A 12007-nucleotide genomic window follows, 5' to 3' on the forward strand; every position below is an offset into this window, starting at 1 on the left:
ACTCCTGGCTCTCTTATGTCTTGATGTATTATCTCTTTTATTCAGATAAAAGACTGTCTTTGCTGTAAATCTGCTTCACTATTTGTTGACCGAGATTTTTGTCCCGCCTGGTCCTGCAGCCATTCAGTCCCAAAGAAATGCACAGAGGTCTACATTAATTATAAACTGATTGGCCTATTAGCTCAGTCTTCTTATTAACTCATAACTTATATTAGCCCATAATTCTTGTCTGTGTTAGCCACATGGCTTGGTACCTTTTTTGGCAAGGCAGTTATATCTTGCTCTGCATCTGGGTGATGACTGCAGACTGACTCTTTCCTCCTCCCAGAATTCTCTTGTTCTCATTGCCCTGCCTCTACTTCTTGCCTGGTTGCCCCTCCTATACTTCCTGCCTGGCTACTGGCCAATCAGCATTTTATTAAACAAGCACAAGAAACAAATCTTCACAGGGTAAAACCATTGTCACATAGCAGCTATTTACATTTCTATTATAACTTTATCCTTGCTGTTTTCCAGGACAAATTAACTTGCCTTTACTTTAATCTTCAGCCTATCTGATTTATATCTAAACCATATAAGTTTATACTTGCTTTTTAATTTTTTGACAATTCATTAATGAGTATATTTAGTCCTTTATATTTTTACATATATTTTAGACAGCTTAAAATTACCTTGGATGCCACTGAGTCCAATCTCTTTAATTTACTCATTTTGTCTTTATTTTTCAAATTTACTTGTATTCAGAAGCACTGAATTTATCTCACTCTCTCTTCAATATTTTGAGACATGGTTTCTCTGTGTAGCCTTGGCTTTCCTGGAACTCTGTAGACCAGACTGGCCTTGAACTCAAAGGATCTACCTGCCTCTACTTCTCAAGTGTTGGGATTAAAAGTATGTGCCTGGCTGGAATTTCTCATTTATAAATCAATGTTTGTTAAAACCTTCTGAGTTTTCATTTGTTACTGTATTTATTTTTCAGTGATAGAATTTCTAATTTATTTTTATATTTCTATTACATGCATTTTTTATTTAAGCATATTTCTGAGAGCTGTTTTTGATTAATTTATTTAAAAAAAAACCTTAAACCTAACCTAACACCTTTGGGAGTCATTTCTTTTGGCTGCTTTTTTCTTTTTCTTTTTAATATTTATTTATTTATTTATTTATTATGTATACAATATTCTGTCTGTGTGTATGCCTGCAGGCCAGAAGAGGGCACCAGACCCCATTACAGAGGGTTGTGAGCCACCATGTGGTTGCTGGGAATTGAACTCAGGACCTTTGGAAGAGCAGGCAGTGCTCTTAATCTCTGAGCCATCTCTTCAGCCCCTGCTTTTTTCTTGATAACAAGGCATGCTTTCCTTTTTATCTCTTCCTGAGTTTTAAGTTGTTGGCTAGATTTTATGGACATGGGGTAGAGTTTTTGAGGTTTGAGTTAATTTCTTTGAAGAATGTTGGTTTTCATTCCTATGATCTGTTCAGTGGCTTACTGGTTGGTCATCATTAATTTGTGCAGACTGTTTTAAACTTTTGTCAGAGTAGGTGTGTGGAAAGAGCAAGTATTGTTGCTATCAAGCCCTTTTTCCTGAGTAGGGCTCAGCTCAACCTCTAGCTAAACTGCTCCCTTCTGATGGTTAGATTTGCTGTTAGGTTTTGTTAAGTAGTAGTAGAACAGGCCTTTCTCAAACTGTGGGTTGCGACCCTTTGGGGGTTGGATGACCCTTTCACAGGGGCCACATATCAGATATTTACGTTACAATTTGTAACTAACAGAAATTATAGTTATGAAGTAGTAAGGAGCATAATTGTGTGGTCAGGGGTCACCACAGCATGGCTAACTATATTAAAGGGTCACAGCATAAGGAAGGTTGACAACCACTGTTCTGTTTGTTTGTTTATAGTTTGTACTCTAAGGTGTATCAGCTGCATGCATGCTCAGGAAATTTGCAAGGTATTCTTCAGTTTGCTTGTGTTTTTGTCCTGCTATCAAACCTGTCATAATTGCTCTAGTAAACCTGGGATATTTTCTCTCAGGTGACTTCTGTGCTTTACCTACAGCAGAACCCAGCTCCTCATTTCATTTGCTTTCTAATCTTGGTGCACCAGCCGCCTCCCTTTTGCCACTTCCCCACAATTCAGCAATGTCACTATGCTCTGCTTAGGAAGCTATTACTGTACACCAATTGAGATGTTGTTTTTAAACTGTTTGTAGGCCATTATAGAGTAGACTTAATGAGTTAGTTAATTATGTGCTGCTCATTTTACAAAGCTTTGGTGGAAACTGTTGCCTTAATACAATTTGATGGTAGTTTATAGTGGGAGGGCTAGCTGGTTCCTGCTGTGCCATTATAATCAGAAGGGTATGATTTTAAGTGATGATTGCTTATATTGATTGTGTTAGGAATTGTTATTTTATAAGAGATTTGTTAAAACTCAAATAAAATTACTTGGTTTTGTTAGGAGAAAAAATGTTCTGTATTAAAATAGAACATTTTATGATTTTTAAATTTTTATTATATTTATGTAGTATTCGATTTGCAAATTATTCTATTTTCTTCCCAGTTTCTTCTGGGAAAGATGTGAGCATTCTTTTGATTTATTTCACTTTTAATCAATAAAAATATGATTCTAGATGTAGATAATATTTAGCAAGAGTTAGCTAGAATATTACTATTGAATCTTCCTTAAAACTGGAAAATCAACTGGCAAATGTGGTATACACTTTTAATCCCATCACTCCATGAGACAGAGGCAGGTATATCTCCAACTTCAAGATTATCCCGCTCTACAAAGCAAGTACCAGACCAGCCAGGGCTGTATAGTGAGAACTTTTCTCAAAAACAAAACAAAATCCTGAAATTTTAGGCGGTCAGTCATAAAGTCAAGGAATTGTTTTTTATATATCCACTCATCAGGTATCATTTTAGTATCTGTTTTATTTTTGCCAGCACTGGCATTGAACTTATCACTGGGCATTAGAAGGGGACAAAACAGGCACAAAGAATCTCTGTCCTTACTAAGTCCATACTGGGGAGCCTGCAATAAGTAACAAGCATCAAAAGAAAAAAAAAACCCAACAGATTGTAGGAAGAAAGCAAATGGAGTTATGAGGCAGTACTGAGATCCTTTACAGTTTTTAAGAAAATATTTACTGCCGACCTTCATTGAGGTTCTTGATTTAATTGGGTAGTCAATGAAAGCCTCTTTGAGGAGATTCATATTTCAGCCGAGTGGAGAAGAAACTAGTGTCCATGGGTGAGAGGTGGAGTCAGGGACAGTGATGGCTTTTCTAGTGAAAAATATATAAAGAAGAAAGGTTCATTCTTCTGTTAGAGGGACTAAAGGACAATAATTGTGCTTCAACTATAAACAAGAACATAGGGCAAGGTTTAAGTTATGACCCTAGGCTAGTCAGCACTGTGGTCAAGAGCTTCTTTTCTTAGCTTCTTCCTTCTGCCCTAAGACCAGAAGCTGGTGAGCTTCTCAGAAGGAAAGAACTGCAGGTGGACTTGGGTATTGGGGGCATGAAACCATGAAATCCACCTCTTTGAGGCAGGTTATGCTAATTGCGGGTTTACAGATATAAAAGCAGTATAGACTCTGGATGCAGAGTGCATCTCATTCAGTCCACAGGCAGCTTGAATTCTCTGCCTTATGTTTGCCATTTTGACAGGTACAAAGGATAGCCCACTGGGACTAAAACAAAAATTGAGGCAATGTATCAAACACATAGTGCTTGGCACATACTTTGTAATGGTATTTTATCTTCTATTGGATTAAATTCTGGTGCTGAGAGATAGAGGACAATAAGATTTTTCGTTTTGTTTTTTTCTTTTTCTTTGAAACATAGTTTCTCTGTGTTGCTGTGGCTGACCTAGAACCGGCTCTGTAGACCAAGGTGGCCTTGAACTCACAGAAATCTGCCTGCCTCTGCTTCTGCCTCCCAAGTGCTGGGATTAAAGGTGTTCACCACCACCACCTGGCAAGTTACTTTTTTTTTTTAAATGTTAGATTAGTAAGTGAAACAGCAAAACAAGGCAGAGAGAATGAATTAGGGACAACTAGCAGGAGAGGGAATCAGTGACTCAAGTACCCTGATCAGAGTTGGTGTTGCTGAGAAGGTAGTATTTGAACTGGGGTTTGAAGGAAGTTAGGAACTGAACTCAGGGGAAAGGACTCTTCATATGAAATAGGCAAGCTGAGGAGTGACCAGAATTGGTTTTTTTATGTTACTCATTAGACTGAGTGGATGTAAAAGAGGAAAACTACTGAGATTTTGCTGGCAATTGGAGTAAAAGACCTTGAACTCGGTTGGCATTAATGGGAATAAACAGACATGGCTGGATGTAGAAACAAGTTAAAGGCTGTACTGTATCATTTTCTGACAAAGGAATTTTTAGCTTGTGCAGTTTGAATGATGGAACAGCCGTTTACCAACTTGAGAATTGCTGTAGGAAAGAGATACATGCAAGAATAAACCTTGGGCATTTCAGTTTTGTATATCAATTATTATTATCTAGTTTGTGTTAGCTGTTATATTTTAGACTGTATATTTCTTGGCTTTGTGATACTTTGCTATGTTTTGGGAATTAATAGTGGTTATAAATAGATGTCATTCTTACTCTGAAGAAATTTATTACAGTAAGAATTGATCAAATAACTATATTGTTGGTTGTTTTTCTTAGAAATCTTTTAAATAGGATACTAAGAAAAAATAAGAATGAGTTCATAAAATCAGGTTGCAAACTAATCTATTAGATTCTTAATGTTCAGATAAGTGATACACACACACACACACACACACACGTTTCAGACTAAAAGAAATGTCGTCCCCGCCCCAGTAAACATTTCCTGGGAATTTTCTGTTAAATAGTATCTTATTTTTTTTTTAAAAAAAAAAAGTTAGGTTGACTGAGGGAGTGGAGTTTTATAGATTAAGCTTTACTTAGCTGAAATGAGATTATTGCTTATTTGACTAGATTTAAAACGCTGTTTCCTGAAATATTTGCCACTTATAAATGTTCTTCCTCATAAATGTTATACTTTTGCTTTAGGGGCTGGTTTTTGAGATGGTTTTACATGCATTTACTTGGCTAAGAGTCAGTTGTCTTGCAGCTAGTTCTTAACAGTACTGCAGCAACAGCATTCTCCTCGTCAATTAAAGTATTGCTCATTTTTGACTTTTTAAAAATCCACAGGTTCGTCATAAGGCATCACAGAAGGTTTATGCAATGAAGCTTCTTAGTAAGTTTGAAATGATAAAAAGATCAGATTCTGCTTTTTTCTGGGAAGAAAGAGATATTATGGCCTTTGCGAACAGTCCCTGGGTGGTTCAGGTAAGCATGCTAACTTCTATAAGTCTGTGGGTTTTTTGTTTGTTTTATTTTTTTGTCTATTCAAGAAGAGGGTTTTATGTGTTAATCATTCTGTGCTTTGTTTACATAGTAAAAATGCAATTTTTTGGTTAGATCTGATTGAGTATGCTTGTTTAATGTTCATTGGTGGTATATCTGTAGAGTCGTGGTATGTAGTGATTACTTAAATTGGTTATAAGAACTATTACTGGAAACCATTTCCTTCTTAATTGCCTTATATAAAGATTTGCTGTGATCAGCCAGTATGCTGTTACATTCTCAGTCTATCTTAAATGGGAGAATAGCTTTCTACAGTAAACATCTTAAACATTCAACAGTCCTTTATCTATTTTTCTGTAATATATAATTTTAGTACACCTGATTCCACCTCATAACTAACTATGAATTAGAGAATTGACTTGATATTTGTTTAATTCCAGCATCGAAATCTACAAACAATTTTGAGCAAGGGTGTTGAGTAAGATTACCCACATTCCAATGTGTGCTCTAAAGAGCTTAAATGAGCTGGAGTTTCACACATTGCTTGAAAGAGGCAGCGTGGAGATTATTTTGTTTGTTTGTTTTCAAGACAGATTCTCTGTGTAACAGTTCTGGCTGCCCCAGAACTCCATTTGTAGACCAAGCTGACCTAGAACTCACAGAGACCCACCTCTGTCTTCCCCCCTGAGTGCTAGAATTGAGCAGTGTGCACCACCTACCACCTGGCAGAGATTTGTTTTTCTTTTTTCTTTTTTTTCCAGCCATGTAGGTGATTAGTGCTGCTTTTAAAAATGATGTTGAGGGGTTCTGTAGAGATAAGAGCCAGGATGCTCTTCCAGACCTGGGTTTGACCAGCATATACATGGCACCTCACAAATGTCTCTAACTCCAGTTCCAAGGGATCCGATACTCTTTTAACCTCTGAAAATACTGGACACACTCGTGTAGTGCACTTATATACATGCAGGCCAAACACCCAAATACATAAAATAAAATTAGAAATGAGATTAAATCTTAAGTCTTTTTTTGTTTTTATCTGGCTCAATGAAGCCATTGTTTAGAAATTCTGATCTGTATGGTTCAAACTAATTTTTTTTTGTGTGGCAACTTACAAGCTCTGATAATTTGCTTGAGTAAAGAATGACAGTAATGCTAGCGTAGTGGATTCAGCTGTCGTCCCAGTACTTGGGAGGCTGCATGAGGGGATTCTTTCTAAGTTTGAGTTCTGTTTGAACTACATAAGGAAACCTTGTCTCAAAAAGAAGGGAAAAGAGGAGAGCATTAAAGTGTACCATTTTTAGCTTTAAATCTAAATTGCTTCCCTATCAGTGTGTTCATTGGCATTTTCTAGTTAACCATTCTGTCTTTTGGTATCTTTTGATCTTGAGTTCTGCCGAGTAGATTACAACTGAGAAAGAAAGGCGCTCTTGATTGACATAATCTCTGGGTTGTAGAAGGAGGCTGCTCCTTACTTTTTCGCCTGTCCAGACCTGAAATAATTACACAAAAATTATATTAATTACAACACTGATTGGCTAATCACTTAAGCGTATTGCTAGCTAGCTCTTATATCTTAAATGCTGGGAGCTACTTTTTCTGCTTGCTTACTTCCGGAGAGGGACTAGGGGTGCTGTACAGATACCCTTTCTCTGTAGTTTCAGTTACTCTATCTTCCTGGGGTCTGGTAGCAACACACTGCAGCCTGGAAGCAGGTGACAGTGCAGCTTACTGCTTGTCATGAATAAGGGGATGGAGAATAGAAAAGAGGAGTTAGTTCTCTTCCAAGCGTGGCTACTGATTATTCATTCGGTTTTTTTTTCATTGAAATGGGCCTTATTTCTGTTAAATTGGTATCTGTTAGATGTTTCTAAGCTACCCCTGCTCCCAGCTCTCTTCTGTGTAAGGTATGAGCAATAGTTTGTTTAGTTTTCAAAAACTATTATCTTCTTTGTTATTATTATATCTTTTTAAAAATGTGTTTTCCATGAGAGGAAAACATTCGTATGAATATTTTATAGAAAATATTCTAGAAAACACCCATGTAAAATTGGCCTGCTGTTGTTTTTTTTATTAAATGGGCCTGATCAAGAAGTAAAAGGTGTCAAAATTTTTAACTCTGTTTTAGTTATAAAGTATTCCAGTTTTTCACAAGTAATAATTTGAGGGTTTGCTTTGTTCGTGGTTTTGTTTTTAGTATAATTTTATTCCTTCCCCTTTTCCAGCTCTTTTGTGCCTTTCAAGATGACAGGTACCTGTACATGGTGATGGAATACATGCCAGGTGGAGACCTTGTAAACCTTATGAGTAATTATGATGTGCCTGAAAAATGGGCCAAGTTTTACACTGCTGAAGTAGTGCTTGCACTGGATGCAATACACTCCATGGGCTTAATCCACAGGGACGTGAAGCCTGATAACATGCTCTTGGATAAACATGGACATCTAAAATTAGCAGATTTTGGCACGTGTATGAAAATGGATGAAGTAAGTAAGCCAGTAAACAAATGCTTGTTTTCAAAATGTATTCATATTTATTGTGTTTGTGTGTATGAAAGAGAGAGAATGTATATACACATGCTATGTTGTGCATATGAAGGTCAGAAGATGACTATGTGGAGTCAGTTTTCTCCTTCCACCATTACATGGCTTCTGGAGACAAGGTCAGGTCACCAGGCTTGTTCAGCAAACACCTTTACCTGCTGAGCCTTCTTGCTAGTCCTTGTTTTCTGCTCTGTGTGTGTGTTTAAGAAACAAATAATTGCAATTCAGGACTTTGTGGTTTTGAGTGAAAATAGATTTAGTTTTGATAATGGTGTAACAACTTCAAGACAAAACCAACATTTAGATATAAAATACTTTATTAGTGACTTACTGACTGCTAGAGTAAATCATTCCTCAGTTCATTTATCTCTTCATAGAATGTTGACAAGAATCTGTTACAATCAAAGTAATGGCCTAGGTAGGTAGTATTGGACCACAAAATTCAGGGGTATTTCTACCATTATTATTTCTGTTTTTTTTTTCTTTTCCCCCTTTGAGAAAGAAGATGATATAAAATAAGGAAAGAAATGGTTCGCTGCTTCCCCCTACCTCTTCTGTACAGGGTAAATAAATAAGGAGTTGTCATTCATTGTGGTATTTTGCTACTAGATAGCTAATGGCTCAATAACATTAACTTCATAGCTAATTATGATACTGGTTTGTTTTGATTACATTTTTGTCCTTCTCTGTACTGTTAATTCCTGATGGAATAGGATTGTCTAGAAGATGACTTGTAGCTAGTAAGTAATCTGTATTTCCAGGAGACTGAATTTCACCTTTGATATGGTTTTCACAGCCTTCAGAACACCTAGCACCACCAGTACATCATACAAGCACTCACGTGTCCTTTGGCATGGATTTTTGAAAAATTATACAGAACTTTTGATGCTTTAGTAATTGTTAGATAAATGCTGTTGCAGGTTTGAGGCTCTATCACTTTTGGTCTTTCCTTTATTATTGTTTCTACATCAGAGACAGACTAGAGCTCAGTGGTCAAATGTAGCTTCTGGCTTGGTGATGTGCATCTAAAAGAATGGCTTTTATGTTTCAGAGATTGTTTAAGAAAGAAGATAAATTGATAGAGACTATGTACCCCTTCATGTTTTTATAGTCTGTCAACATATAGATAGACATAGATGGTAAAATCATTTTTCAGTGATCCTTACATTTTGTCAGAGAAAGTGTGGTGCATGAAGAGGTCAGAAGAGGGCGTTGGATCCTCTGGAATTGAAAGATGGTTGTAAAATACCATGTGGATGATGGAAATTGGACCCTCTAGAAGAGCTAACTTCCTTTTTTAATATCTGATGTTTCTTCTTGTTTGTGAAAAGTTCTATTTTCCTCAAAATTGTACTTTTTTTTTACATTTTAAAAAATAAAAATGGTATTACTTGCTGCATTTTAGGAGTAATACCAGTATGTTGTTAAGAAACTACATGGCTTGGACCAGTGGGATGGCTCAGTTATTAAAGGCACTTGCCACCAAGCCTAACAACTTGAGATGATTTCTTGGGATTCACATGGTAAAAGGAGAAAACTAACTCCTGCAAATCATCTACTTGTGTGTTTGCCTCCCGCCCCACTTATCAATCACTCAGTTAATAAGGGTGACAGAGGAAGAAAAAAACCTGTGTAGCTGTAATAAAATAATTACATGGGAATAATAACTATGGGAATCCAGCTAGGCAAGTTTGTGCATTTAAGGACAGGTGGAAGTTTGAGTCTGAACACTGAACTGTTTAGTTGGAACACAAGGATGGGTAACTCCTGTGCTGTGCTGGCCCAGAGCCTCAGGAAGAGGTAGGTGTACCTTTGTAGGAACAGTGCTCAGTTCCAATTCTCCAAATGGACTGGGAGGCCTGGTGCCTATGAAGTCAGTCTAGGGCCTTTTAATACTTGTAAATTTAAGAGTTTTGTTTAAATTGTTTATACCTTCATAGGAAGCTTTTTCATTGTTTACAAGACATCCCAAGACTTCTGATTGATGAATTTTTTAATTGATTTTTATTGAGCTCTACATTTTCCTCTGCTCCCCTCTCTGCCTCTCCCCTTCCCCTTTCAACCCTCCCACAGGGGCCCCATGCTCCCAATTTACTCAGGAGATCTTGTCTTTTTACTTCCCATGTAGATTAGATCTATGTAAGTCTCTCTTAGTGTCCTCATTGTTGTCTTAAGTTCTCTGGGATTGTGGTTTGTAGGCTGGCTTTCTTTGCTTTATGTTTAAAAACCACCTATGAGTGAGTACATGGGATAATTGTCTTTCTGTGTCGGGGTTACCTCACTAAAATAATGTTTTCTAGCTCCATCCATTTTCCTGCAAAATTCAAGATGTCGGGGTTTTTCTTGTTTTTGTTTTTTTGGTTTTTTTTTTGCTGTGTAGTACTCCATTATGTAAACGTACCGCATTTTCCTTATCCATTCTTCAATCAAGGGGCATTTAGGTTGTTTTCAGGTTCTGGTTATGACCAACAATGTTGCTATGAACATAGTTGACCACATGTCCTTGTGGCACGATTGAGCATCCTTTGGATATATACCCAAAAGTGGTATTCCTGGGTCTTGAGGAAGGTTGTTTCCTAATTTTCTGAGAAGTCGCCACACTGACATCCAAAGGGGTTGTCCCAGGTTGGATTCCCCCCAGCAATGCAGAAGTGTTCTCTTTTCCCCACAACCTCTCCAGCATAAGTTATCATCAGTGTTTTTGATCTTGGCCATTCTTACAGGTGTAAGATGGAATCTCAGAGTTGTTTTGATTTGCATTTCTCTGATGACTAAGGATGTTGAACATTTCCTTAAGTGTCTTTCAGCCATTTTAGATTCCTCTGTTGAGATTTCTCTGTTTAGGTCTGTACTCCATTTTTTTTTTATTGGATTATGTGATCTTTTGGTGTCCAATTTCTTGAGTTCTTTGTATATTTTGGAGATCAGACCGCATGGGGTTTTTTCCCATTCTGTAGGCTGTTGTTTTATCTTGTTGACTGTCTCCTTTGCTTTACAGAAGCATTTCAGTTTTAGAAGGTCCCATTTATTAATAGTTTTAGTGTTTGTGCTGCTGGGGTTCTATTTAGGAAGTGGTTCCCTGTGCCAGTGTGTTCAAGTGTACTTCCCACTTTCTCTTCTATAAGGTTCAGTGTGGCTGGCTTTATATTGAGGTCTTTGATCCATTTGGACTTGAGTTTTGTGAATGATGATAGATATGGGTCTATTTTCATTCTTCTACATGTTGATACCCAGTTATGCCAACACCATTTGTTAAATATGCTTTCTTTTTTCCTTTTGATATCTTTTTCTTCTTTGTTAAAAATCAGCTGTTCGAAGGTGTGTGGATTAATATCCAGGTCTTCAATTCGATTCCATTGGTCCTCCTGTCTGTTTTTATGCCAATACCAAGCTGTTTTCAGTACTGCAGCTCTGCAGTAGAGATTGAAGTCAGGGATTGTGATGCCTCCATAAGTTCTTTTATTGTACAAGATTATTTTGGTTATCTTGGGTTTTTTGCTTTTTCATATGAAGTTGAGTACCTTTCTTTCGAGGTCTGTGAAGAATTTTGCTGGGATTTTGATGGGCATTGCATTGAATCTGTAGATTGCTTTTGGTAAGATCGCCATTTTTACTATATTAATTCTGCCTACCCAAGAGCATGGGAGATCTTTCTACTTTCTGGTGTCTTCTTCAATTTCTTTCTTCAAAGATTTAAAATTCTTATGCAAGTCTTCCACTTGTTTGTTTCCTCTAATAGGTGTGGTTGGGGCTGTCTGAGATTCTGTTGATTAATCTTCTAGGTGCTAGTGAATCCAAAGCTCAGATCTAGTTACCCTGTTGGTTACTGGAGATAGCTCGGCGCTCCTGGGCTTTGTTCAGCTCCCTTGAAGTTTGCTGTCTCAGGCCTACTTTGGCCTAGGTTACCAGCTTTGACCTGTTTCTGTAAATCCTGGTCTGGATCCACTCCTGCAGAAGTCCATGGCGTGGAGTTGGTCCTTCAAAGGTCTCTGGCTCTAGTCTACTGCCTTGGAGCTCCCAGGCTCGGATGTGCCTAGAACAGCAGAGGATCTGGTTCAGGCTTACTCCCTCAGAGGTTCCAGACTCAGGCTCAGACCTGCAGAGGTTTCAGGT

The 12007-nt window shown here is 37.5% G+C and overlaps 1 protein-coding gene across 1 annotated transcript in view; it reads left to right on the plus strand.

Annotated features, from left to right (window-relative positions):
- The window catches only part of Rock2 (Rho associated coiled-coil containing protein kinase 2), a 107082-nt gene that overhangs the window by 48375 nt on the left and 46700 nt on the right, over positions 1 to 12007 (plus strand). The window contains exons 4-5 of the mRNA XM_075984048.1: positions 5199 to 5336; positions 7577 to 7837. Of these exons, the coding sequence (XP_075840163.1) occupies positions 5199 to 5336; positions 7577 to 7837 (399 nt within the window). The remainder of the gene's footprint in view (positions 1 to 5198; positions 5337 to 7576; positions 7838 to 12007) is intronic.

Source organism: Microtus pennsylvanicus, chromosome 8, assembly GCF_037038515.1.
Source record: "Microtus pennsylvanicus isolate mMicPen1 chromosome 8, mMicPen1.hap1, whole genome shotgun sequence".
Lineage (NCBI taxonomy): Eukaryota > Metazoa > Chordata > Mammalia > Rodentia > Cricetidae > Microtus > Microtus pennsylvanicus.